Below are 26,388 nucleotides of genomic sequence, written 5' to 3'. Positions count from 1 at the left end.
CTAAAGTTTTGGAGAGGTTTGTCGAAGACTCTAGATTCTTGTGGAATATTATAAAGAAGTCTTAAAAGACATAAAGTTCTCTAAAAATCTCTAGAGTGTGTATAGAATTTTAGAGTAGGAATTTATTTGTAAATATGAAAGGATTTATATAACAATTTCTATTTACACTTAAGCTTCTTAGAAGTAGTATAAATAGAGGGGATTCATTTGTAACAAACCATCTCTTCTTTCAAGCAATACAAAGCCTTCATAAAAGCTAGATCGTAAAAGATTCATGAGTAAATTATTAAGTGCCGCACAAAAAATTTAATTGAAATCTAAATTCATGACATATAACTATATCAATCAAAATAGAATAAATAAACTGAAATAAAGGAAAGTAAAAGACACTTTTGATAGAAACATTTTTATCTCTAAGCTATAATGGTAGGTTGGGTTCAATATTTTTAACTTTTTATTGTCCCCAATATATATAGTTTTCTATATGATAATAAAATATATATAAAAAATTTCTAATACATACTTCATTCCTTACGTTTGAAGCCGCATAAAGAAAATTTATGAGATTTGGATTTGGACCACTCTCTCAATTAGGGTCTCCTGTAAGTAATCTCTTACATACAAAAATACTGTTCCACTGTCGCCGTCCGATCTTCTTTCTCTCTCTACATCTCTCCGTTGAATCACTTTCTTCCTTCTTTCTTCTTCTCTTCCATTATCAGTCTTCTCAAGTTGCTCAACTTCATCGTAATGGTAATTTGTTGTTAGTATTTTTGAATTTTGTTTGGATTCGGTTTTGATGGAGGAGCGCAACTCAACGCGATTGAGTAGCTCGACGAACGATACAGTATGGGAGTGTGTGATTCCGTACATACAGGAATCGCGTGACAGAGACGCTGTGTCGTTGGTATGTAAGAGGTGGTGGCAGATCGATGCGATAACTAGGAAGCATATAACTATGGCGTTGTGTTATACAGCGAAGCCGGATCAGCTTTCGAGAAGGTTTCCTCATCTTGAATCGGTTAAACTGAAAGGGAAACCAAGAGCTGCTATGTTTAATTTGATACCGGAAGATTGGGGAGGATATGTTACACCTTGGGTTGTTGAAATTACTAAGTCGTTTAGTAGATTGAAAACACTTCATTTTCGTAGAATGATTGTTAGAGATTCGGATCTTGAATTGCTTGCGAATCGTCGTGGTAAAGTTCTTCAGGTTTTGAAGCTGGATAAGTGTTCTGGATTTTCTACTGATGGTCTTCTGCATATTTCTCGTTCCTGCAGGTATAAATTTGCTTCTATTGCGAGTTGAGCTGTTTCTAGTTTTCATTTTTTTGAGTTCTTTGTGAGTTATTCACTTTAATTAACTTATTGTCTATGAGAATTTCTTGAATTAAGATCCCGAAGGGATGATTCATTGTTTGAAGAGCGCGAGAAAAAAAACATAGAGATTCCAGGTCTGAGTTCCTGTTATAATACTCGAGGCTGATCCAGGACTTGTACTGACGGGTTCAATCTTTACTTTTTTTACCACTGAACTCATTGCACTTTTAAAATTATGGGTTCAAAATATAACCTTTCTTGATTTTTTGGTCATTTTTTTTACATATATATTTAAGCTCCATATCGAAATTGCTGGGTTTGGTTGACTTATTGCTTGTTAACTACATTCTCCCCTGCTCAGTATAAGCTCATCTACTATTGAGGTTATGGGTTATTGTCTCCATATATGACCTCAGACAATATTCTCTTCATGAGCAAGTATTTGGGATTGAGCTAGGCCTAAAATCCTTTTTACCTAAGCTTATTGTTGGTTGCACATTATAATTAATTAAGACAGTTGGCCACAACTTGGGTGATTCTGATAATTGTATAAGTTATAGCATAAATTGTGTCAATAGTTTTTCTTCCTGATATTCTTGAGTACTAAATGTTTTACAATCTGCAAGTATTGATTGAGGAAATATATGGATTTTTGAAATTGGAAAAATTTGAAGAGACTCATGAGTGATGGGTGTCACCTTCCTCCTTTTAGTGGAAAGTATTTTCCTTGGAGAAACAGTTTCTACAATTTAATAATCCTATGAGAATGTTTCCACGCTGAGTGTTGTTTTGGAGTGGAGATGAAGAGCTAGATATGTTGAGACTAAAAGTACAGTTACTGTCCCCTTTTGGGCAAGATTTTTTTTTTTCCCAGGAACAGTTTTTTGTTCAAGGTACCAACACTGAGAAAATGTTTTTGAAAAATGTTATCCACTGTGCCAAAACACACTGGAAAGCATGCCAATATATGGATGTAATTTCGGATTTGGTTTGGCAGCATGCCAGAAATTCAGGGATTGGTAGTTAACAAAATGCTTGAAAAGGTTATTGGTATGCATAGTGGAGCAACTAAGTCCTATTCTTTTCTTGATCCCCCTTGCAGTCAGTGTTTTATACTTTGCCTAGAGTTATGCAACTCAAGTATGTTGCTTTGAGGTTTAGAGTAACTTTTAGGTGATGGACTCCATGGTTCACAAATATTTGATTCCTAGAATTGTGTCAGTAGAAGAAATGGTTTCTTTGTCAGTCTAATAAGCATTAGTGAAGATCAGAGTATCCTATATCTGTAGATTTTGAGTATTATGAGAGGTACTTATTTCACTTTACTGTCAGAGCAGCTGCTTCGATAAAGTGTATGAGCATATATCTGTCAAAAAATTTACTCTCTCTAGAATAGACCCATTTGATCATGCAGTTTTTGTCATTTATCATGTGTATGTTGTACTTGATTGGAATAATAACTCTTTAAGGTGGAGAACAAGTGTCTAGTCCTTAATCCCTTGTTCAAATCAATCAACTATCAATATTGTTAATTTCTTATGTATTTAATCCTGTGGATTTTAAATTTAATCAATTGATACCATTTGGTTTTAGCCTGTTTTCTTATAATCAAGAGATTCCCGAGGGTTAATGGCACAGGTTTGAAACTCGGCGGATAATGAGCCCACCCTTTTATCCTTCTCCACTTAAATACTAGGATTTTGTCTACGCCAGGGCTTAAACCCCTGACATGCGTCTAAACGACACAACATACTCTACACTTTTACCATTATACCAAAGCCTCATGGACAACACATTTGGTTTTAGTTTATAGGTGCCTACTATTAGGTTCTAAGCCGTTTGACCATGATTAATTTTTCACTTTAGTTCAAAATCAGTGTATGGTCCAAATCCAACTTGTAATTTGATTCCAAATTTTGAAAAAGTGCTCCAAAACCTGTTTTTCATCTGGATCTTTATAAATTCCAAATAAAGTCCTCTCTTTTCTTCTTTGCAAAAAATATAACCAAGCACAACTCCATCTTCAACAGTTCAACTCCAACTTCATAAATTCCAAATGAAGTGAGAAATATTTGGAATCCATGGCCAAACGCGCACTAAATTTCAACCAATACGGTCAACTTATCACTCTAAAAATTTGTGAATTAACCACTAGAGTTGACTTAGCTCACCCTCTAAATGTATAGACATGTCGAAGTGTTCACCAGATGTCAGCTTGTAAAGTGGAGACAACTGGTTATTATAAAAAATGGTTGGAGTTAACTGGTCAGACGTTTTACAGATCATGCTGAAAGGTAAAGCTGATGAATGTGAAATTTTTTGCCTGTTTTTGTCTTGTGGGATGATCAAGTGATCGCAACGTAGATGAGAGCCTTGTTATTCTGGTGAAGCTGTTGGTCTAACTTGGTTAATTGTTCCATGGTGACTTAGCCGTCACCACTGCAGTGTAGTGTGTGATGGACCTATATTATTGTTTAGTCGATAGGAAGTTGGTCTTGATAATTGAGCTTGATTGACGTTGAAGTTGTACACTGAACAATCTCTTATATGGGACTCATATGACATGGTAGGGTTCTAATAAAGTCAATGCTTCCGCACTTGTTTATACTATTTAAGACATTTTTGAATTGCTTGCACAACTCACAATGTTTGTGTGTTGCTCAAGAATTATCTTTTTGGAAAGTTTTAATACAATTGAGTAGTCGATTGAATTCTGTTTCCTATTTTGTCTCTATGGGTTCTCATGTAGTCTGTGTCCTGCAGGAACTTAAGAACTTTGTTAATGGAAGAGAGTTATATAATTGAGAAGGATGGAGAATGGGTACATGAACTAGCATTGAACAACACAGTTCTTGAGAATTTGAACTTTTACATGACGGACCTTGTGCAAGTTAGGGCTGAAGATCTTGAATTGATAGCAAGAAACTGTAAATCTCTTATATCTATGAAAATTAGCGAGTGTGAAATTACAAATCTTCTTGGCTTCTTTAGAGCTGCAGCTGCGTTGGAGGAGTTTGGTGGTGGCGCATTTAATGACCAACCAGAACTTGTTGCTGAAAATGGCTATAATGAGCAATTGGGAAAATATGCCGCAATAGTTTTCCCTCCAAGATTATGCCAATTGGGCTTGACATACTTAGGGAAAAATGAGATGTCCATTCTCTTTCCTATTGCTTCTTGTCTGAGGAAATTGGATCTGCTTTATGCACTTCTTGACACAGCAGCCCACTGTTTCTTACTGCAAAGGTGTCCCAACTTGGAGATTCTTGAGGTTAAGTCTCAGAGCTTTTCTCACCCTCTTTTCTTTATGCTAATATCAATTTATATTTAATGGGCTTACTTATATTGGTGCATTATGCCAACACTCACACTGTTTTTGTTGTGGTTGCATCACTTTGATATCCGAAACTGAGCATTTAATGAAATTAATGGTTAGAAATCCAGAAATCCCACATCGGTGTTGTCACGAGTAATTGGTCTCCTTATATGTTCTTGGACAATCCTCCCCCATGAGCTAACTTTTGGGGACGAGTTAGACCCAGTGTCCATACCCATCCCAATTTGCTTGTTCCCCGATGTTGGGCCCCCTTATTATAGTGTTCACGCTCCAGTTAACTAGATCTGGGCATGCGTGTGTGTTAGAAGTCCCACATCAGTAGTTGGATGGGTTATTGGTCTCCTTATATGGTCTTGGGCAATCCTCCCTCGAGCTAGCTTTTGAGGATGAGTCAGGCTCAATGTCCATTACTTATCATTAACAAATAAATATCTGCGACATATTTTTCTGTTGGAACATGTGTCAAAGTTTTTATGCTTGGCAAGCTGTATTTTTAAACCTTGTACAATTTGATATCTTCCAATGAGCATAACTTGATACTTCAACGCATGGAAATGACTGTTTCTGTAGAGAGCATTCATGTATAGTTGCTGTTTTTTGCTTCTGCATCTGAAAGATACCACTCCAGAATTTGGAGTGGAAAGAGGATTAGTTAATGAGAGTAAAAGATTTCTCTGAAGTTATTAACCTAATGCAGTTTTCTTTCTGTTATCATGTTTGAAACAGACAAGGAATGTTGTTGGGGATAGAGGATTGGAAGTGCTTGGCCAGTACTGTAAGAGGTTAAAGCGGCTCAGGATTGAGAGAGGAGCTGATGATCAGGAGATGGAGGATGAAGAAGGTGCGGTTACACACAGAGGATTGATTGATTTGGCAAAGGGATGCCTTGATCTAGAATACATGGCTGTTTATGTGTCAGATATTACTAATGAAGCTTTGGAAATTATTGGTACATATCTGAAAAATCTGAGTGATTTTCGGCTGGTCTTGCTTGACCGAGAAGAAAGAATAACAGATCTGCCACTTGATAATGGTGTCCGTGCTTTACTAACAGGTTGCCATAATCTTAGAAGGTTTGCCCTCTATGTCCGGCCTGGGGGCCTTACTGATGTAGGTCTCACTTATGTCGGGCAATACAGCCCAAACGTGAGATGGATGCTTCTGGGATACGTTGGGGAATCCGATCACGGCCTTCTGGAGTTCTCTAAAGGATGTCCGAGCCTGCAAAAGCTAGAAGTGAGAGGCTGCTGTTTCAGTGAACGTGCATTAGCTTTGGCTGCCTTGCAGCTAAAATCGTTAAGGTACCTGTGGGTACAAGGATACAGGGCATCTTCAGCTGGTCGTGATCTCTTAGCGATGGCTCGCCCATTCTGGAATATTGAATTGATTCCAGCAAGACGAGTTGTTGCCAACGATGGAAATAATGGAGAAGCTGTAGTCTCCGAGCATCCAGCCCATATACTTGCCTACTATTCTCTTGCCGGACAAAGAACAGATTTTCCAGACACTGTCAAGCCTTTGGACCCAACTTACCTTCTCGCTGAATAGGTTTGTAAATATAACTTTTCCTTGAGTGAAGTTGTTCGAGGTCTATTTGCTTCTTTTTTAGATGTCTTGTCCATATGTATGCCTCTTCTTTTCCTCCCCTTTTTCCTTTATGAGAGTTTTTTCCACATTGATTATGATCTTCTCTTTTAGACATGCATCCTGTAATAAATTTGCTTTCCTTGGGTTATCTGTAATCTAACACTTGGTGATCTACCTTCCTAATCCCCCTGATCTCATCTTGTTCTGTGCTTTGGGTTGAAGTAACATTTGTGAGGTTGCTTCACGTGAGGATTTGGACTTCACTTGTTTGATTTTTCTGCAAACATCCTACCTTCCCCGACCCCTTGTGAGATTACATTGGGCATGTTGTTGTTGTTATTCGATTTTAAGGCTAGAGGTCAAAGCCTATGATAAACGATGAAAGCGTTTGGTAGTTCTATTAGTTCTCTGCCTCTGCTTGTTTTTTCACAAGTGGAGATAGAATAAAGTGTTCTTATTAGAAGTGTCTCACTGACTGTTATTTGATTTAACAATGCCGCGAGAAGAAATATTTGTGTCTTCTAATATGATTTTTGACTAAGAGTAGGCTCTGTCAGCCCTTCTTACCTCTGAGGTAGGGGTAAGGTCTGCGCACATTCTATCCTCTTCAGATTTTACTTTGTGGGACTATATTGGATATGTTATTGTTGTTAATTAGAGTAGACTCGGTATTAGAAGACTCGTCTAAAAGGAAGGAGGCGGTTACCTAACACGGTTTAAATTTAGAAAAAAAGCTACTTGAAAAAACAAGGTGCATCTTGAATTGAACTCGACATATTGTGTTATTGCTGGATATTTTTTCACAAACAACATATTTGTGGATCCTATATAGCCTATAGGTATCAATATTCCAGTTTAATTTAGGAACTCCGGTTGGCAAAAAAAAAAAGAAAAAAAAGAAGCCACAGTGATGATCCATGCATTGACAAAAAAATTTCCTTTTGGTTAATCTTGTTTTAATGGTTTATGTATCAACTTTGTAAAAAATTTATTTATACAATTAAATTACTTAAGAGGTAATTATAGGCAAATTTCTTCATGAATATTAATTGATCTGATAAAATTAATAAATAACCAGTTGTTACTTTTTTTAAAAAATAATAATATTACTCTCTCTGTTTTTAATTTGTTAGTCTTATTTTTTTTAATCTATTAAAAAAAGAACGTCTTTTTCCTTTTTTGAAAATTGTTTAATTCTAACTTTTTACGTGATATGTTTAAGATCATAAGATACGAATTTTTTAATTTTAAATTTCGTGTTGAGTTGAAATCAGACAATCAAATTGAAACGAGAGAGTAATCAATTTATGTTTAAGCGCCTTTAAAAATAGAAAAAATTATGCGAAATGACAAATATTACTAGTATATTATTTAATATAGCTATAGTTCACATAATTATAAATTGCGGATACAATTTAATAAAATTTACTATTATACAAATCTGGGGCTCACGTACAAATTTCTAAAGCAAATTTATATTTTTTTTTGTATTTATATATTTTGGGGTTCATATACAAATCTGTGGGGGCTCATATACAAATCTTTAAAGGTTTGTATTTGTATACAAAGCAAATATAGGGGCTTATATACAAATCTCTAAAGCAAATTTATATTTGTATATACAATCTCTTCGAAAGCTCAATTTATATAATGCAGCGAGATATACTAACGAAAAAACCCAATTTATATAATACAGTAAAATATACAAATAAAAATTGTCATAACAACTAGAACTATCACTATAAAACATAATTAAATAAATTATAGCTAAAAAAACCTAATTATATTTCAAAACTTCGAAATTTACTCTTAAAAATATGCCGACATGGATATATATACTATTTGAGTTGGGGAGGATTCTGAAATAAGTGGAATGCAGACTCAGCATTATAGTAGCACCAGCCTGGAAAAGTCAAGCAAATGAGGATAAAAAATCAACCAAATTGCATGTATTTTTCTTTTTTATCAAATTCCCCTCATCTCAATCCAAAAAGAGAGAAAAAAAAACCCAAAAAGAGTGAGAAAAAAGAAGAAGAAGAAAAGGGAACAACCTCCCAATCAGATTTCAAATAGTGCTAAGTGACACAGCCTGAATAAGCCATATCTGCCTCAGGTTCAAGGGACAACAAATCTATGTATATCGGGTATATATATGTATATAATTTGTGTATACCGTTTTAGAGAATTAAACAATGAATTCGACGGGCTAATTTACTGCTATTTTACGTTACTAAATTAGAATTACTATGGAAAATTAATCCGATGTAATAAAGAAATTGTATTTTATCGGTACACAGAAGCTAAACTCTTTTAAAAAGAAACGAAAAAAAAACACTTGATGCATGCATGCACAAACAAAGCAAGGTTGTAAGTAGTCCCACATCTTTTGTAGAATGAGCAATTGGTTTTTTATATAATCATGTAATTCTTATGATGAACTAATTTTTGAGATTGATTTAAGTGCAAAGTTGGTTGTCTTAACAAAAAGATTCTTTTTCTTTTTGTAAAAGAAGAATACTATGCACTAAGCCACTAATGTAAAAAGTGGCATCACTATTGGCTATATATGAAAACATTGGGCCCAAGTAATCGTCAGTACACTAAGTTCACTAATGGAATGCAAGAGAGACATCATCTATTCTTGATGAGATGAAACAAAACAACAACAATACACGCTCTAATTCCATAAGTGAAATTTGGAAAATGATAGAAAAACTGTTTTCGATAGAGACTTTTATTAAAAATCAAGTATGTTAAAGCAAATATAGTAGCGAAAAAGGTATGCTGAAAACAATTAGCAACAACAAATAATATGATGGGATGAAAAAAGAGATAAATTCAGGAGAATTTGATTGAAGATTTAAATAAGGTACGAAAGCAAAACAAAGAAACTAGGCATATACCAAACTAATTAAACCTTGATTTACATTAATACACCAAGATTGAAAACAAAATCCAACATTGATATTTTTTTTTATCAAATCTCATTTGATCAAAGATGAAGCTGCGAATAACAACATTAGTTCAACATCCTCCAACGGACGATAGAGGGCTCTGACTTGACCACAATCAATCAGTTTATTGTTCTGGTTCTATAGAGTCGAGTTGTCATACATATTGAGCAAATGCCATCAGGTCTCCATCAATTGAGTTGTTCCAGCAGCCGATTAGTACGTCTGTTGTGCTTGTTGACCTCTGCAATGGGGACATATACGACCTCTCTTCACGCATCGATTTTTTGTTATTGTTGTTGTTGAGAAACTCTTCGTTTGTGAGATGGACGGTGGTGATGTCGTGGATGCTAGGTCTCTTCCTGTCTTTCTCCCCTGAAAGTTGTCTTAAGTAGTACTTCTGAGCATGACTAGCCACTTGTGTTGGAGTTTTAGAGATCACGAAATTCCTCGATATGTTTCTCCAGTCTCCTTTACCATACTTCTCTAGTCCCATTAGAAATCGCCTACAATGCAACAACAACATTAATGTTACCATTAAGATCAAGTCAGAGGATAAATAGAAATGTTATGTGTAGATCACTTATGTTGCTCCAATTCTTCCAAAATGTCAACCAACACGTGCATGTCAGATCCTTCAAAAGTATTCTTTACAAGTGTGACATCATTTTTTTAAGAGTACGATCAACATATCTATCTTATCACTACTAATTAGGTTCATTGAACAAACATAAAAACTACAATATTTATCAATTGAATGAACCTGTGTTCTTCCTCTGTCCATGGTACGCCTTTCTTTCTTTCGTGATCATAAGACTTGCCTCTCTTACTAAACGTTTGAATCTTGCGATGATCAACAAATTCCAATGCAAAAGAAGACGCGAAACCCCTCGTATTTGGGACCAATCCAGCTTCTATGTCACTAATATCTGCAACTAATTCTTTGTACTGCATCATCACATCAAGAACTGATTTCCCTGGGATAATTTCTGCTACTTTATACCATCGATTTGGAGTCGTCTCGTCGTATATTGCAAGAGCACTTTCAAATCTCTTGTTCTCTTCTTTAGTCCATTCTGTAGTACTCTTGCTCTGTTGCATCATCCAGTTTAAATTTGGTACAAAAGAAGTAGGACATAAAGTTTCCATATCCACAATTCTTAGTTGTAGCCAAATCAAAAATCCTCAACTTTAATGAACTTTAAAGAGTATAAACTTCCTGTCAATTTTACAATGATCAGTGTCTAGGATAAAATTTATGATACAAAAAAGGAATTAAATTTAGTAATTTACAACTTAAGCATAAATTAAATCCTCTACAAAGTATTTTTTTACCACATGGGGAATCAAATTCTCATCAACAAGTTGAAAGCTCAAATAGCCAACCAATTGAGAACTACTAAGATCCCAATAAAAGATTACTTTGTTCTTGATAGTTACTTACTTGGTGGATAAGAAATACTCTAGATCAGAATCATATTCAGGTAGCCAACCAACTGAGCTACTAAGATTTCTAGTAAAAGAATTATTTCGTTGTTGATAGTTATTTACTTACTCGGTGGATAAGAACATACTTTGAATTAGAATCATATTCAGATAACCAACTAATTGAGCTACTAAGATCCCAGTAAAAGAATTACTTCGTTATTAATAGTTATTTACTTACTCGATGGATAGGAACATACTCTGGATCAGAATCATGGAGAGTACTTCTTGATCAATTTTATAAACCTTGAAACAACAAGAGATGAGAAAAAGATTGCAAATTAAGCACAAATAAGATAAGGGTTCCAAATATTAGCCATACTAGTAAGGAAAATTTCCAAGAAATGAACGTAAAAACTACTATCATTTTTTTAAAATTTCAAAAAAAACAAAAAACAAACAAACAGGGGAAACAAACCTTAACTGAACAATATAAAATGATTGAATGAACTAAGACCATATAGATGACTGAATACAACAACATACGTGTAATTTCATAATTGGAATTTAATGATAATAGTGTGTATGCAGACCTTATTCTTCTGGATAAAAATGACTATTTCCGATAAATTCTCCACTCAAAAAAAAAGATATAGATGATTGAATGATCAAACTTAAAATCATAAAAAAGAAAGTTCTATCTGTTTAATTTTCCTATCTTTCTAGATGTATAGGAGTATATTTTAGGAATAGAAGGAGAGGAGCAAATATTTATATATATAAATAAAAAAGAGACATCAGGTAATACCGAGTTGTCGACTAATATTGGTTAGAATTTCTTTTGTTTAATTAATACATGTTACATGTTTGTGTGCAATTATTATATTTGTTGGTTTTTAAGGATTAATGTGACTTGTACAAAAGTATATTACTGATATTCAGTATTCATATTGAAGCTCAAATAAATTTAAATATACATATCATAAAATTTATTTTTGAAGAAGATATACTCTCATTTTTTTTATTTATAAAAATCTCGAACCCTAATTAAAGTGGAAGGATCCCAATCTACTGCAACATCCCATTTTGATAATCATAATCACTTTTATGTCAGTGAAAAGCATTACAAAAATAATCCTTTTTTTTTCTTTCTTTATGGGACATCATTTCTTTTATTTCTTTTATTTTATGGCTAATAGAAAAAGTTCTTATCTCAAGTGGTATCACCAATTGAAGAAATGAACGAATGGGAGGATTCATCTTTAAAATATCTTATGAATAACTATTGAATTTAAATTTTATGCATCCATAACTATATAATTTTAATTTTATTTGGTATTATTTAATATCTTATTTGATAGTATATTCAACATCTAGTAGTTACATTTTATTTTGTATTACAGAGGATATTATTAATATATAACAATTCATGGTATTAATAATATCAGAGTTATTACATGAATAAGCATGGTTAAACATATAATTATTCTTGAATACATCAAATGAAATAGTGATTAAAAAATAATTTTAGCATAATTAATTTCATCATTATTAATATCACTATTACTACTACACTATATTTAATAATACTATTCTTACTTACTTTACCAAACAATACATAAATTACTTACATCTAAGCAAAAAAATAATAATACATAAATTAATTACTTATAATAACATAATTATTCATAATAATTATGATATGATAACCTCAAAAAGTAAAGTAAATAATTTGTTAAAGAAAAAAAAGAAAACACATCAACAAATAAAAGGATCATTTCACACCGTACAAGTGGAAATTTAATACTTCCTCCGTCCCAATTTGAGTTTGACCGAAAATTTGTGCATGGAATTTTCAATTTTTTTGAAATGAAATTTATGTAGCTGTAAACTACGTAAAAAGTATTATAAGTCGCAATAATTGACAATTCAAAATTTAAAACATATATAAACTAGTTTGAATCTCGAAATCCAAAAAATGCCACATAAATTGGGACGGAGAGAGTACTACTTTATTTTCTGAAAAAGGTCTATGTTTTGAAAAGTTTTCTTCATTAGTAAATAAGGTTATATCAGACCAATCTTATAAATACATGAATATATTTTATCCTAATTATTAAAGGATGTTAAATTTAGACTATTTCTCAAAATTCAACCATAAATTTTGACATTTTTCCTAATCTAATTGTACCCTCAAATTAAGTTACTTGTAACAATATATAACCATTGTCCATTCATAACAGACACAATGTGAGAACTTGGAAAATGAACTTTAATATAACATGTTAAAATTACACAAATAATGTAGAAGCTTTTAGTACGAAAGCGTATATAGCTTAAAACTCGTAATTATTTACAGGCAAATCTTAATCTAGAATAGATACTTAATTTGTAACGGTTTCATATTAAGGCACAACACCATATATATGTAGACAAGGCTTTTCATCTACACCAAAAAAATTAAGAAAAAGGAAGCACACTACTTTTCCTACATAAAGAAGGGGATGTTTTGATGTTTTTATATTCAGGTAGCTAATCAACATAGCTATTAAAATATCAGATGAACAGTTAATAAAAACAACTGTGGGCGAAGGGGGTTAGATGGGTTATGGGCCTTTTGATCAGGTTCAAAAAATATCCCTTTTGATTTTCAACTCCTACTAAGATTTCCAGTAAAAAAAAATTACTCCATTATTGATAGTTATTTATTTACTCGGTGAATTGGAACATACTTTGGATCAAAATCATGAGGAGTACTTCTTGATCAATCCTATAAACCTAGAAGTAGCAAGAGAAAGAGAAAAAGATTACAAATTAAGCACAAATAGCACAGATCAGGCAAAAAGAATCCAAATAATGGCCACACTACTCACTAGCAAGAAAAATTCCAAGAAATGAAGGTAAAAACTACTATCAATTTTCTTTAAAAAACAAAGCAACGAGAGATACAAACCTTATAATAGAAAATGATTGAATGAATTAAGACTAAATAGATGTCTGAATACAACAACAATAACATACGTGACATAATTTCACAAGTGAAATCTGGGGAGCAGTAGCCTTACCTCTGAATTATCAAACACAAATTTAGTTCAATTTATGTTTCTTATTTAGATTATTGAGAAAAATATTCTACTTATCTCTTTGTTACTTATCGACCTCATACATTTGTGTTAATTGAGACAAGCCAAGTTTCATTAGTTCAAATCGAAAATAAGGGCAAAAATGAGATCCTTTAGTAATGACAAAGTCATAAAACAACCCAACTATTAAAAAGGAGAAAAAGTTTTTCACAACAAAAATATACAGAGGCAAAAATGGGTCATTTTACTTAAGATATATTACCTCATTCAATTCACTTCATTTTGTGCCTCGACATCCAGCATAAGTGGATTCAAGCCCTTATGCACTAAGAATTTCAATTGGACCCACTATTTTTTTACATACAAGAAAATTTCATAAATAACTATACTTTAAAGTATAATTACAAAACATATTTACATTTTGCGTATTTATAAAACATGGCTACAATTGTGTATTTACAAAACTATATCCGACCAAAGGGTGTATGAAAAAGGTATCAACGAAATATAATTACAAAACGTAGTTACAGTTTACATATTTATAAAAACATAACTATAATTTACATATTTACAAAACTTAGTTACAATTGTAATATCGGACGAAAGAATTGTATCAAGCATCAACGAAATATAGTTTAAAGTATAATTACGAAATGTAGTTAAGTTTATGTATTTATAGAACATAGCTATTATTTGCATATTTATGAAACATAGTTATAATTATTATATCGGGCAAAAGAATTGTATCAAGCAGGTATCAGCGAGTTTGTATCAAGTAGGTATCAACTGAGTTTCGTTGTATTCAAGCAGTGAGTATTCACTCTATCAGATGGGTATCGGCTAAAAATACATGAAAAAATTGTATCGGCACACGTGTGCGTTTTGTATTTGTGACAAAACCCAAAATATAGCTACGTTCCGTAGCTTTATAAAGTTGTAGTTCTGTATCATAAATAGAGTCTCAACTTTTTAAATTGTTACAAGCTCAAGCCTTTGAAATCCAATTTCACTTTCGATCTTATGGAGGACAAGGTGAAAATATTGTACATTACAAACTACTGAAATCTGATGACGATTAATACATAATACATAAATATGCCTTTTAACTTGACTTCAGTTGACATCTATGCTTTAAATTTTGGATGTGTACAAGTACACACTTAAACAACAACAACAACAACATACCCAGTGAAATCCCAAAAGTGGGGTCTGGAGATACAAGTAAACACTTAAACTTGTATAAGATTGAACAAATAGAGACATGTATCCTACGTGATATAATACACATAGGACACAAAAGTGTCTATTTGTGCACTAGTAAAGTTAGAGGTCATAGTTGCCAGCTGAAGCGAAGTTAAGGGTCATATTTATGTATTATATCTAGATTAAATGCCCATAAGTGGGTATAAATGTCATAAAAGAATAAGAAGAGAGAAATGCCAGTAAACAAAGCAAAGGATGAAAAATAATTAAGTTGCTGTGTATCATATGAAGCCTCCCTGTGAGTAGTTCAACAATTTCCAAAAATATTGATGCCCTTTGGGGGTTTGGAATCCGAACGATCAAGCTTGCTTAACAGATAATCTCTCTGGAACAAGAGGGAAATATTTGTTAGTAGCTAATTAATTGTACTCGCATCAATTTTTTTTTTTTTTTGATAACATGTACTCAAATCAACTTATAAGCTAATAATGGAAGTAGGAACGTTTTTTTCTTTTTTTTTTTTCAGAGCGAACATGTATCATGCAAAAACGAAGGCCAACGTTTAGAAGGATTATCGAGATCATAAAACAAATTACTTTGTCAAGTTATGGCAGTGGAAACAAGAAATCTGATAAGTGCATTACGTTAATTGTAAAAGGAAGAGAAAACTGCAAGTTAACTTACTGATTATCTCATAGGTGACGATCATTGTTGTTCCATAGAAAGACATATTGAGGAACCTAGGTCCAAAGCCTCTATAGAATCCTTTCCATCCATCTTCTCTGAGAAGCGTTTTTGTTGTCTTCAATACAGAAGGTCTCCCAACACCATAATCATCGATAACCTTCAGACACACCACCAAACCTAATCATGAGAATAGATAGCCTTGCCAAATTTGAATTATTTCTTCAGTAATGCATCATAGAAAAGAATAAGGTTGTACCTGAAGTCGTGTTTTAACAGTATCTATAGGAGTTGTAATAACTGATGAACATGCACCAGCTGCCAATCCAGCTGTAGCCTGGACCGCAACCATCTCCATGTGAGACGGTTTCTTGTCCGTGTTGTCACCATAACCTAGATTCCTGAGGTCACAATTTCACAAAAGAGGAATTCAGTAACTGACAACAACTATCTTTTTGGTCCTGTAAGAGAGAAATTTTTTTTACCTCCAAATGATGTGTTGAGCAGCACCGTAGGCACCCCACCAAAGTGCCTGTGCAGGAGACTGAGTCACAACAGTTAATCCAAATCCTCTATACATACCACGAACTCCTTCAGCTTTTAGTACTTTCCGTGTAACATCAAATGGACCAGTGCAAGGCTTAGTCCCTGGAATTCCCTGTACCATAAGTCTCTGGCAAATCTGAAATAGAAGAGTCATTACTGGTAAATTAGCATAAAAGATGAAAGATTTTTATACGGAGCATAGATATACACATGAAAAGTTACTAAGATATTAACAAATGATGAACCCACAATTTCAAAAGTACAATGTGCTAAAACGTAAGAATATTAAAGATTGAACGCATCAAAGCTAAAACCTAAATCCACCTCTAATACCCCTACAGTTTTACAACCTCTTCGACAGATGAAAAATGAAATTTAACTCACCACATCGAGAGGCACAAAGTAGACGCATGAGACTAAATTGGAGACCATGCCAGCAAATCCATTTGCTACAGCGGCACGAGTTGCTTCAGGCATATTAAGACCGTGTGTGTATTTTAGCATCATATCTTTTGATACTTCAAGTGAAGTCAAAGCGAGGACTCTACCTGGCAATGATCCCACAGCAGACGTGCCAAAGCCTCTAAAGAGGCCTGGGATACCGTCACTCCTAATTATATGCCTAAATACAGAGAACCCAGTTATTTGAGAAAGTCTGGATCCAGCGACTTGCATTCTTGTCTTCCCTACTGCTGTTGGATGTATTAATGCTGACTGAACAGTGAAAAGAATAGCTCCTATTATATGAAACCTAGCCTTATCCAACCTGCAAGGAGAGTGAGGATTCCGAAACATAAACACTTAAGTTACTTGTCAATATTAAGGAAAGAACTTTATGATTAAACCAAAAACTAAAAGTGTTGCTTAGGATGGGAGTAACATACACTAGGACTAGCTAGTTCAACAAAGGAGAGACTGAAAAGGTTATAGTTTTCATCTTCTTTTCCAGAAAAGCATCTACGCTAAGCAGTGGCGGAACTAGAATTTTCATACGTCAATATATAAAGTAAAAAATTATATGTTGCTAACAAGGGTAGAACACACAACCTCAGAAAATTTTCACAATCCCTAAACCAGTACACTAAACCTTCAACTTGTGTGAAGAGATATCAACACTAGTATTTCGACCTTGACACCCCTCAGAGAGGGGTATCTCCGCCCCTGACGCTAAGATGAAAGTCAAAAAGATTTATTTCCACTTTTCAGGAATTTTGAATTATAAGGGAGGCAAGCATCCTGCAATTACTTCATATGGCCACTAACACCTTGTTTGGATGGTTGTTATCAATTTTATTGTATTGTTAGTTTAAATTATGGATGTGTAACGACAGAGAACCGATATCTGTATTCATTAAAATAATACAATACAATATAATACAATTATAATATATTATGAAACAATAATGTTACAATCATAAAAACAAAGTGTAAAGAAAAAAGTAACCTGTCCCAATTGATATCTGTGTCAGCAAGAGCTGCCAACTGAGGTGCAGTGGCACCCTCAGTTTCCATAGCTATGGGCACTGCTGCAAATCCTCAAAGTGAAGAAGAGTTGAGAAAGTTCCCTAAAATTTTGTTTTGAAAAAAGGGAAGCAACACCGACATCAAGGCGCCAGCTTCCCTCTTATTATTATTATATACCCTTTTGACCCGCCCGACCCACAAACAAAATAAACCCTTTTGGATTTCTGCAATTGCATACACACAATTGGGATTTTTTTTCCCCACTTAATATAAACAAGACAGCATAGAGAGCTCAAGAAAATGGAATATATACATATTAACAGCTATAGAGAGGATTAAATATTGAGGAGATTATGCACTCATAGCAAATAGGAGAATAGGGGGAGATTCAAATGGTAGGATTTTAGGGAACTTTCTCAACTCTTTCTTGACTGGTAATTAAATTAAAAGTGAAAGAAGAGTTGAGAAAGTACTAAAATCCTACCATTTAAATTAATTACAAAAATCTCTCTTTCTCCTTTTTTTCTCTTAATATCTAGATACATCACTATCACTTTCTATTATATCTAATTTATAGTTTATGTATCTGATATATAATTATGACAACTTTATGTTTTGATACTTAGTACATACAACTTATGTATGTAGCGGGCGACTGAAAAATTCGGAATTATAATAATTTAGGAAACTATTGAGATATGATGTAATTAGCGTCCAAATTGTTGGAATTTCTGTACTTTGTATTTTTTTTAATTAATTTCAAAAAAATCTCGCATTACTATATTTAACAATTTGACTTTAAAATATTCATTTATTTTAGATCACAAGTTTCAAAAATATTTCTTACTTTCTTAAACAGGAAATCCTTCAACTATTCGATTTACAACAAATATACCCTTCAACTATTTTTGGGTTCAAACCTACCCCTCTTGTCTAACTATAGGATCACTTCTACCCTTCATTTTAACAGAATAAGATGCGGCATCCAATGTGTAAATTATAACGCCGCATAGACGTCCACCTAAGCACACATGGCTTCCTGGTCTAACGTCATCGACCATTTCAAGCGCAAATTCTACCATCGATACATCGTCAGTATTTTTCCAACTTGTATAGTCCACTTTAACTAATTTGGGATTGTGTCCAAGTTGATAAGTGATTGATTTGTATATTCAAAATCATTAGAGTCAGATAGGGTTTAGTGGAAAACTTTGTTTACTACTCCAAATGTCTGTCAGTTCATTTACAAGTCTTAATTAATGTTTTATCTCTAGAATTTTGTTCAAAGGTGAAGAAAGCTTCTTGAAGAAATGGAGGAAGGATGAAATTAGGGTTATTAGGGAAGATTGGACTTTTAATGGGTGGGGCGGGTTTGCTTAGGTGGACGTTTATGTGACGTTATGATTTACACATATGATGCCACATCTATGCCACGTCTATGTGAGATATAACCGGATTCTAAATTTAATTTTCGTAGTCATTTTTCTACAATTAATTTGTCGGATAAGTGGAAAGAAATGAGTATTATATTTTAAGAAACAAGAACAAGGATAGAAGCGCCTGTAGCTCAGTGGATAGAGCGTCTGTTTCCTAAGCAGAAAGTCGTAGGTTCGACCCCTACCTGGCGCGATTATTATTATAACTACTTTTATTTTTGGTTGGCTTGAAAACGTGAACTTATAGGTCACATAGAGACAACTTTAGTCTACATCTACAGATCGAAACCGTGAAATTATAGGTCATGCGTAAACAACCATTTATTTAACAAAATTGAGTTCGAGTAGAATAATGATGAAGCACAATAAGACAAGTTGTAATACATAAATTTATCTTACATGATACTACAAATTGTCTTTTTTTTTTTTTTTTTTTACTTTTATGTCCGAAATCCAGCATATCAGGAATTTTAGACATGGAAAGAGTTTCCACCAGGTAATAGAAACAACAATAGAAAAAATGTTCCATTTCCCATTTCTTAACAAGACCTTGTGGTCTTAACCTTCTCCCTTTTATAACCTGATGTAACAACATTTCCTTACAGCAATTTCGCGATGCTCTACAAAGAAAGCGCGAAAAACAAACATTATGACAGGGTTGCTGCACTCAATGCTCAAGCAGCAGCACCAACTGGTGCACCAGCCTTAAGCCTGGATGATCCGTAGAGTGTTTCTTCAAATCGGATAATCTCATTCTTGGAACCGTAAGCAACTTGAGTCCTGTCATCAAGATTAACGATCACCTTGTCAAGGATGGATTGTTTCCCATCGCTGCTGTAACCTCCAGCTTTTTCGATCAAGAATCCTAATGGTGCCACTTCAAAGAGCAATCTCAGTTTTGCCTTGGCTGTTGGAGATGTCACATTTGTGAAAATACCTTTCTCCTTCACAATGATCTGTGAAAATTCGAGAAGGGAATTCAATAACTTATATATATGTATATGTAAAAAGAATCATTTTTGCCCTATTTACATATAGTATACTTTTTAATGAAAGGGATTCAAATTGAACCCCCTTTGCACCACTCTGCCTCCGCCCATGATCACATATTTGCAAAATAGGTAGACGAGTAATACGAGACAAGAGATGGAAAATACCTGGTTTACATCAGGCACCATTCCTCCAGTGTATCTCAAGGTGTATTTCTCCTTGACATAGTAATCGATCAACTGCCATCAAGAATCATGATTCAGAACGCGGAATTTCATTTTAATATCAACTTAGAAGGCATCAATAAAGCGAAAAATGAAAAGGGAACAACAAGAGAAAAGGTAGAAAAAAGGCAGATTGTACAAACACACGTCCAAGTATAGATATCAGAAACAAGAATGAGAAATGATGGTAAACCTTGGCGTAATCAGGATTGTCAAATGTGGCTCTCAAATTTCCAGGGGAAAACATTTTTCCTTCTCCGATTTCTGTTGTGTCCTTAACATGTTGCCATTTTCCTGCGAACAAAAAGAAACGTCGATATTGACACAACTCATAGCAAGAAAAGTCTAAATTATTGTGAATCAATGTACTATCAAACCTTCATCAAGGAGGAGGAATTCATGGGTCCCGGGAGCATCTTTAAGAGCAAAAACATATGTAGTTCGCGGTCCAAATATCCCCATGGCTGCTGCAACTTGATCTCTTCCTGTGATCCCCGTTAACTTATCCCCAGGCCATACACCAAAGATGGTTCCAACTGTGAAGTTCGTGTCTACAATACTGGAACCATCAAGTGGATCAAAAGCAACACTAAATCCACCTGTTTGATACAAATAGAATTCATAAGTTTCGTTTATATCCTTATGTTTCTTTGTAGAAAATTAAGCAGACGTTTGGACATGAATTGAGTGATATTTGGACAAAAAGTAGTATTTGAAGTTAAAGACGGAAAATAGTATTTCGAAATTGAAATTGTGTTTGGACATGCATTTTACTTTTTCTAAAAAAATTGACGTCTTCAAAAAAATCTGGTGTCTAACCAAAAGTTGTTCCAAATTATATAATCTGCTAACCTTCAGCAGGCCCCCCCATGTCTTGGAGCTCAGGAACTTCCTCAGAACAAGCATATTTGCAAAAGTGTGAATATGTCAAGGCCTAAACATCAACAATCAAAAGGACAATTTTTTGTCAAACATAGATAAGAATTATTCCATCTGTTTCAATTTGTTAGATAAAACTATGATTTGCTTATCAAGTAGCATTAGGCATAAGCCAATTCTGTAATATGGTAGTGAAGGTGGTTCGATTGAAATCCTTTTATCGATAAATTACACTTTGTAAATCTTTCTTTACATATATAAATTGTTGACTCCGCTTTACAAGAGGAAGATTCAAGTACAGTGGCAAAGGTGGTTCAAAAATTGTTTTTTCCTCACACGTGTATTCATGCATTGTTTAAAATTTCTGGCTCCGACTAGTTCTGTACCTCAAAGAGAAGCTTATCGGCAAGCATATCGACAGCAAGCTGCTCATCACCAAAAGAATTGACACAAGCAGTTCCTCCACAAGAAGCTGTTCTGACTTTGAAGGCAATTGTTCTCAATGCTTCTCCCATACACATCATCAACCTGATTAACCCCTTATCTGAGGTTGATTTTGAAAGAAATTCTTCCTATAAATAGATCAATTCACTAGTCATTTTCATCAATTTCTTGCATAACAATTACATTAAATAAGATTAATCAAGAAAAATGATCAAACTTACCAAGCTATCACCAATCTCACATTTTGTCACCAGGGAAGAGTTTTTTGTCCTAGACACCTTAAGTGACGATTTAGGCGCGACGCGCAATGATTCCCCAAATAATGAGCTTGATTTCAGACTCTGCATGAATTTCATAGCCATAGGCGAAATCAGGATTTTGAATTTATGAGTTCTGAATTCTAGAAAAAAAAGCTTACTGGGTACTGAATAAATTATTTCTACGTAATAAGTAGATTTTTAAACACAAATACACGGTCTAGACCAAAGCTACTAGGTTTTGCTGAATCCATAGACAGACTTGTAGCTCCACCCCTGCTTATAGCTTGTCTATTTATGTTCTTTGTTAAAGACTTGCTTTATTTAGAAGTACAAGTTTATGACATCCAAGATTGTATTTTTTTTTTACTTAATTTATCATAGTTTCTTAAAGTTATTACATTAGTATACAAAAATGAAGGAAGAAAATTAAATGGAAATTAAGACATACCCTGGAGGTGAATGAAGGGGAAATGGATCTTAAAGTTGCAAGTGAAGTTGAATATTGTTGAGAAGAAACATTTGGGAGAAGAGTTGTTGCTCTTGCACAACATGTGACACTAGTCTCCATTTTGTGTGTTAAAATTAAGAATTTTGAGAGTGGAGAGGAGAAAATATCATACAATGAAGAAATAAAATTAAAGAAATAAATTTATTATCTCAAAGTTGTTGCTATAGTTGAGTTAGTTTTAGCCTCTAACTTCTTTGGGGCATGGGCTCTAGGGGAGAGGGGTTGCAGATAAGCAGTTAATGAGCTGTTGCCACGTGGGTGATATTTGTATAGATAAGCTGATATGCGGGGGTATGGGTGAGATTAATGACCATCACTCATATTTGTGTGACTCAAATATCTTTGTTTTGTTACTAAAGAGATATGGTTTGTAGTGAGTAATGAGACACTTCATTTTGTTTCTATTTTGAAACTTGACTATCATGCTTTTTTTCTTTTTGTTTGAAAAATCGTAGTGTCTGAGTCAGCTTTCGTCTGTATCATTAAAGTTAGTTTTTATGTATTATCTACTCAAGTTACAATGATCAAACTTTTATATAATAGTAATGTTTGTTCCGGATATTTACTTATTGTGATAACCACATATTATTATAAAGAACATAATATAACATAATATGAAAATTCGGATTCAAAGATATATTAGGCCATTATAGCTAAATAATTTTATATAAGAAAGATGACTATTATAGAGATGTCGGACTATATTTGTCTCTCTAGCTACTTAAACCTTGTTTGAATGGTTGTTATGCATCGTTTTATATTATATTGTGTTGTAGTTTATTATTTTGATGAATACAATATTTGCATAGGTTGTATCATTTTCAATCGTTACATAATACCATACATCATCAATTTGAAGTACCCGGGGATCAGTACGTGTAGCTCAGTACGATCCACGGCACATAGATAGCATTTAAGGATCGCACAAGCGAAATTAAGTGATTTTCTTATTTTTCGTATGTGTTAGCCATGAATATTTTGATAAACTGGCTCCTGTTCAATTTTTTTGAAACCTATATGGGATCCTTCATAAATACTCAGGAGATCAGTACGAGTAGCCTCGGCATGATTCACAGTGCAATCATAGCATTTAAGGGTCGCACAAGCGAAATTAGACAATTTTCTCATTTTTCATGTATGTTAGTCCATGAATATTTACGTGAAGTGGCTTTCGATCTAATTTTTTTCGAAATCTATATGAAACCCTCCATAAGTACCTGGAGAATCAGTACGTGTAGTCTCGACACGATCCACGGCACATTCATAACATTTAGGAGCCACACAAGTGGAATCAGGTGATATCTCATTTTTTGTGTGTGTTAGTCCATGAATATTTTGGTGAATTGTCTTTTGGTCAATGTTTTTCAAACCTATATGGGACCCTACGTGAGTACCCGAAGGATCAGTATGTTTAGTCTCAGAATGATCCACGGCGCATTCATAACACTTAGGGGCACCACAAGCAAAATTAGGTGATTTTCTCAATTTTGGTGTGTTTTAGCCCATGAATATTTTTGTGAATTGGTTTCCTGTCAATTTTTTTCTGAAACCTATATGGGATCCTTTACCCAAGGAATCAGTATGTGTAATCTCAGCACGATCCACGGCACATTCATAACATTTAGGGGCCACATAAGCGAAATTAGGTGATTTTCTCATTTTTCGTGTGTGTTAGCCAATGAATATTTTGGTGAACTGGCTTTCGATCATTTTTAAAAAAAATATATATGGGACCCTTTGTAAGTATGCAGAGGATCAGTATGTCTAGTCTCGGCATGATCCACGATGCATTCATAACATTTAGGGTCCGCACAAGCGAAACTAAGTGATTTTCTCATTTTTTGTGTCTTTTAGCCAATGAATATTTTGGTGAACTTTTTTCTAACAATTTTTTTACTGAAACCTATATGTAACCCTCTGTAAGTACCTGAGGAATCAGTGTGTGTAGCCTCGACATAATCCACTGTGTATTCATGACATTTAGCGGTCTCACAAGCAAAATTATATGATTTTCTCATTTATCGTGTGTGATAGCCAACTAATATTTTAGTGAACTAGCTTTCGATCAAAAAAAATTTCAAACTTATACAGAACCCTCCGTAAGTACTTAGAGGATCAGTATGTGTAGCCTCCGCACGATCCACTTCGCATTCATCACATTTAGGCGTCTCACAATCGGAATTAGGCGATTTTCTTATTTTATGTGTGTTAGTCCATTATTATTTTGGTGAACTAGCTTTCGGTCAAATTTTTTCTGAAACTTATGTAGGATCCTCCGTTAGTACCCGAGAAATCAGTTATTATTGCATTGGCATGACCTAAGGTGCATTCATAACATTTAGGGGGTGGTACAAGCTGAATCAGACGATTTTCTAATTTTTCGTGTGTGTTAGCCCATTAATATTTTGATGAACTAGCTTCTGATCAGTACATGTAGCCTCGACATGATCCACATTACATTCATTATATTTAAGAATCGCACAATCAAAATTAGGCGATTTTCTTATTTTTAGTTTGTGTTGGTCCATAAATATTTTGGTGAACTACTTCAGGTCATTTTTTTTGAAACCTATGTGGGAACCTCCGTTACTACCTCGAAAATCAATACTTGCTGCCTCGACATGATCCACAATGAATTCATAGCATTTTGGGGGGCGCACAAACAGAATTAGGCAATTTGTGTGAGCGTTGGCCCATTAATATTTTGGTGAATCTGCTTACAGTCAATTTTTTTCAAAATCTATATGAGAACCTTTCTAAGTACCTGAGGGATAAGTACGTGTAAGTTCAACAAGATCCACAACCAATTCAAAGTATTTAGGGGCTGCACAAGCGGAATTGATCGATTTTCTCATTTTTTCGTGAGTGTTAGTCTATTAATATTTTGGTGAACTGACATTCGATAAATTTTATTCCAAAACCTATATGGGACCCTTTGTAAGTACCCAGGGGATCAATATGTGTAGCCTCAGCACGATCCATTATGCATTTATAGCATTTAGGGACCGCACAAGCGAAATTAGACGATTTTCTTATTTTTCGTGTGTGTTAGTCCATGAATATTTTGGTGAACTAACTTTCAATTAATTTTTTTCCAAAACCTACATGGGACCCTCCGTAAGTACCCAGGGTATCATTACGTGTAGCTTCGACATGATCCACAGCGCATTCATAGCATTTAGGGTCCACACAAGTGGAATTATGAATTTTCTTATTTTTCGTATATATGTTAGTCCATTAATATTTTAGTGAACTGACTTTCGGTAAAAAAATTTTATCCAAAACCCTTATGGTACCCTCAGTAAGTACCCGAGGAATCAGTAATTATTGCCTCGACATGACCACGGTGCATTTATAGCATTTAGGGTGTCGTACAAGCGAAATTAGATGATTTTTTAATTTTTTGTCTGTGTTAGCCCATTAATATTTTGGTGAATTGATTTTCGATCAATTTTTTTCCAAAACATATAGGATATCCTCCGTAAATACCTGGGGGATCAGTACATGTATTATCGGCTCTGTCCATGTCGCATTAATAACATTTAGGCGCTCAAGCAGAATTAGATAATTTTCTCATTTTTCATATGTATTAGTCTATTAATATTTTGGTGAACTGACTTCCGATCAAAAAAAATTTAAAACATATGTGATACCTCCATTAGCACCTGAGGAATCAATACTTTTTGCCTCTACACGATCTACGATTAATTCATAACATTTAGAAACTGCACAAGCAGAATTAGACGATTTTCTCACTTTTTATGTGCGTTAGTCCATAAATATTTTGGTGAATATGCTTCCAGTCAACTCTTTTTGAAACTTATATGAGACCCTCTATAAGTATCCGGGAAATTAGTACGTGTAGCCTCGGCAAGATCCATGGCGTATTCAAAACATTTAGGAGTTGTACAAGCAGAATTAGATAATTTTTTTATTTTTTGTAAGTGTTAGCCCATTAATATTTTGGTGAACTGGCTTCGGATTAATTTTTTTCCAAAACCTATGTGGACCCTTCATTAATTTCCAGAGGATCAATACTTGTTGCCT

At 34.0% G+C, this 26,388-nt stretch overlaps 4 protein-coding genes and 1 non-coding gene across 8 annotated transcripts; 2 read left to right on the top strand and 3 right to left on the bottom strand.

Annotated features, from left to right (window-relative positions):
* Positions 1 to 524: 524 nt before the first annotated feature.
* On the top strand, positions 525 to 6,427 carry LOC129880884 (coronatine-insensitive protein 1). Its single transcript, XM_055955121.1, has 3 exons — positions 525 to 1,281; positions 4,084 to 4,591; positions 5,384 to 6,427. Exons 1-3 carry the CDS (start codon positions 800 to 802, stop codon positions 6,203 to 6,205), a joined length of 1,812 nt encoding a protein of 603 aa, XP_055811096.1. The 5' UTR covers positions 525 to 799; the 3' UTR covers positions 6,206 to 6,427.
* Positions 6,428 to 9,109: 2,682 nt separating this feature from the next.
* LOC129880883 (transcription factor DIVARICATA-like) lies at positions 9,110 to 11,230 on the bottom strand. Of its 2 annotated transcripts, XM_055955118.1 has the most exons (4): positions 11,214 to 11,230; positions 10,862 to 10,926; positions 9,959 to 10,414; positions 9,110 to 9,701 (listed from the first exon to the last, which is right to left on the bottom strand). In XM_055955118.1, the coding sequence occupies exons 3-4, from the start codon at positions 10,342 to 10,344 to the stop codon at positions 9,353 to 9,355; spliced, it is 735 nt and encodes a 244-aa protein (XP_055811093.1). In that variant the 5' UTR covers positions 10,345 to 10,414; positions 10,862 to 10,926; positions 11,214 to 11,230; the 3' UTR covers positions 9,110 to 9,352. The 2 variants fall into 2 exon arrangements, with proteins under 2 accessions (XP_055811093.1, XP_055811094.1); XM_055955119.1 differs by lacking the exon at positions 11,214 to 11,230 and having other exon boundaries at positions 10,881 to 10,899.
* A 3,447-nt stretch (positions 11,231 to 14,677) lies between these two features.
* On the bottom strand, positions 14,678 to 18,090 carry LOC129880881 (uncharacterized). 3 transcript variants are annotated; one of them, XM_055955116.1, is made up of 7 exons: positions 17,581 to 18,086; positions 16,685 to 16,902; positions 16,521 to 16,603; positions 16,076 to 16,272; positions 15,850 to 15,991; positions 15,591 to 15,750; positions 14,678 to 15,291 (listed from the first exon to the last, which is right to left on the bottom strand). In XM_055955116.1, the coding sequence occupies exons 1-7, from the start codon at positions 17,646 to 17,648 to the stop codon at positions 15,266 to 15,268; spliced, it is 894 nt and encodes a 297-aa protein (XP_055811091.1). In that variant the 5' UTR covers positions 17,649 to 18,086; the 3' UTR covers positions 14,678 to 15,265. The 3 variants fall into 3 exon arrangements, with proteins under 3 accessions (XP_055811091.1, XP_055811090.1, XP_055811092.1); XM_055955115.1 differs by having other exon boundaries at positions 16,521 to 16,902; XM_055955117.1 differs by lacking the exon at positions 14,678 to 15,291 and having other exon boundaries at positions 15,611 to 15,770; positions 16,521 to 16,902; positions 17,581 to 18,090.
* A 1,066-nt stretch (positions 18,091 to 19,156) lies between these two features.
* On the top strand, positions 19,157 to 19,229 carry TRNAR-CCU (transfer RNA arginine (anticodon CCU)). The gene has a single exon. It is a non-coding gene; the product is annotated as a tRNA-Arg (tRNA).
* A 163-nt stretch (positions 19,230 to 19,392) lies between these two features.
* Positions 19,393 to 22,534, bottom strand: LOC129880880 (sedoheptulose-1,7-bisphosphatase, chloroplastic). The gene is made up of 8 exons (XM_055955114.1): positions 22,282 to 22,534; positions 21,795 to 21,914; positions 21,516 to 21,701; positions 21,103 to 21,184; positions 20,628 to 20,849; positions 20,444 to 20,544; positions 20,194 to 20,265; positions 19,393 to 19,992 (listed from the first exon to the last, which is right to left on the bottom strand). The coding sequence occupies exons 1-8, from the start codon at positions 22,399 to 22,401 to the stop codon at positions 19,711 to 19,713; spliced, it is 1,185 nt and encodes a 394-aa protein (XP_055811089.1). The 5' UTR covers positions 22,402 to 22,534; the 3' UTR covers positions 19,393 to 19,710.
* Between the last annotated feature and the right edge of the window lie 3,854 nt (positions 22,535 to 26,388).

The sequence above is a fragment of the Solanum dulcamara genome, chromosome 2 (genome assembly GCF_947179165.1).
Source record: "Solanum dulcamara chromosome 2, daSolDulc1.2, whole genome shotgun sequence".
NCBI classification, from domain to species: Eukaryota; Viridiplantae; Streptophyta; class Magnoliopsida; order Solanales; family Solanaceae; genus Solanum; species Solanum dulcamara.
The sequence above is the reverse complement of the archived record's forward strand: the minus strand, read 5'-3'. Positions and strand labels throughout refer to the sequence as shown.

Bases quoted from the DNA above. Each gene is read 5' to 3' on its own strand.
- LOC129880880 (XM_055955114.1), bottom strand. From the start codon at position 22,401: ATGGAGACTAGTGTCACATGTTGTGCAAGAGCAACAACTCTTCTCCCA. The intron at 21,915-22,281 runs GTATGTCTTAAT...AAATTCATGCAG, and splicing joins CCCCTTCATTCACCTCCAGG to AGTCTGAAATCAAGCTCATT. The intron at 21,702-21,794 runs GTAAGTTTGATC...ATCTATTTATAG, and splicing joins GTGAGATTGGTGATAGCTTG to GAAGAATTTCTTTCAAAATC.
- LOC129880883 (XM_055955118.1), bottom strand. From the start codon at position 10,344: ATGGAAACTTTATGTCCTACTTCTTTTGTACCAAATTTAAACTGGATG. The intron at 9,702-9,958 runs GTTCATTCAATT...GTTGCATTGTAG, and splicing joins TGGACAGAGGAAGAACACAG to GCGATTTCTAATGGGACTAG.
- LOC129880884 (XM_055955121.1), top strand. From the start codon at position 800: ATGGAGGAGCGCAACTCAACGCGATTGAGTAGCTCGACGAACGATACA. The intron at 1,282-4,083 runs GTATAAATTTGC...TGTGTCCTGCAG, and splicing joins CATATTTCTCGTTCCTGCAG to GAACTTAAGAACTTTGTTAA. The intron at 4,592-5,383 runs GTTAAGTCTCAG...TGTTTGAAACAG, and splicing joins CCAACTTGGAGATTCTTGAG to ACAAGGAATGTTGTTGGGGA.
- LOC129880881 (XM_055955115.1), bottom strand. From the start codon at position 17,648: ATGGAAACTGAGGGTGCCACTGCACCTCAGTTGGCAGCTCTTGCTGAC. The intron at 15,751-15,849 runs GTACAACCTTAT...GTGTGTCTGAAG, and splicing joins CTGTTAAAACACGACTTCAG to GTTATCGATGATTATGGTGT. The intron at 15,292-15,590 runs GTAAGTTAACTT...CTCTTGTTCCAG, and splicing joins CGTCACCTATGAGATAATCA to AGAGATTATCTGTTAAGCAA.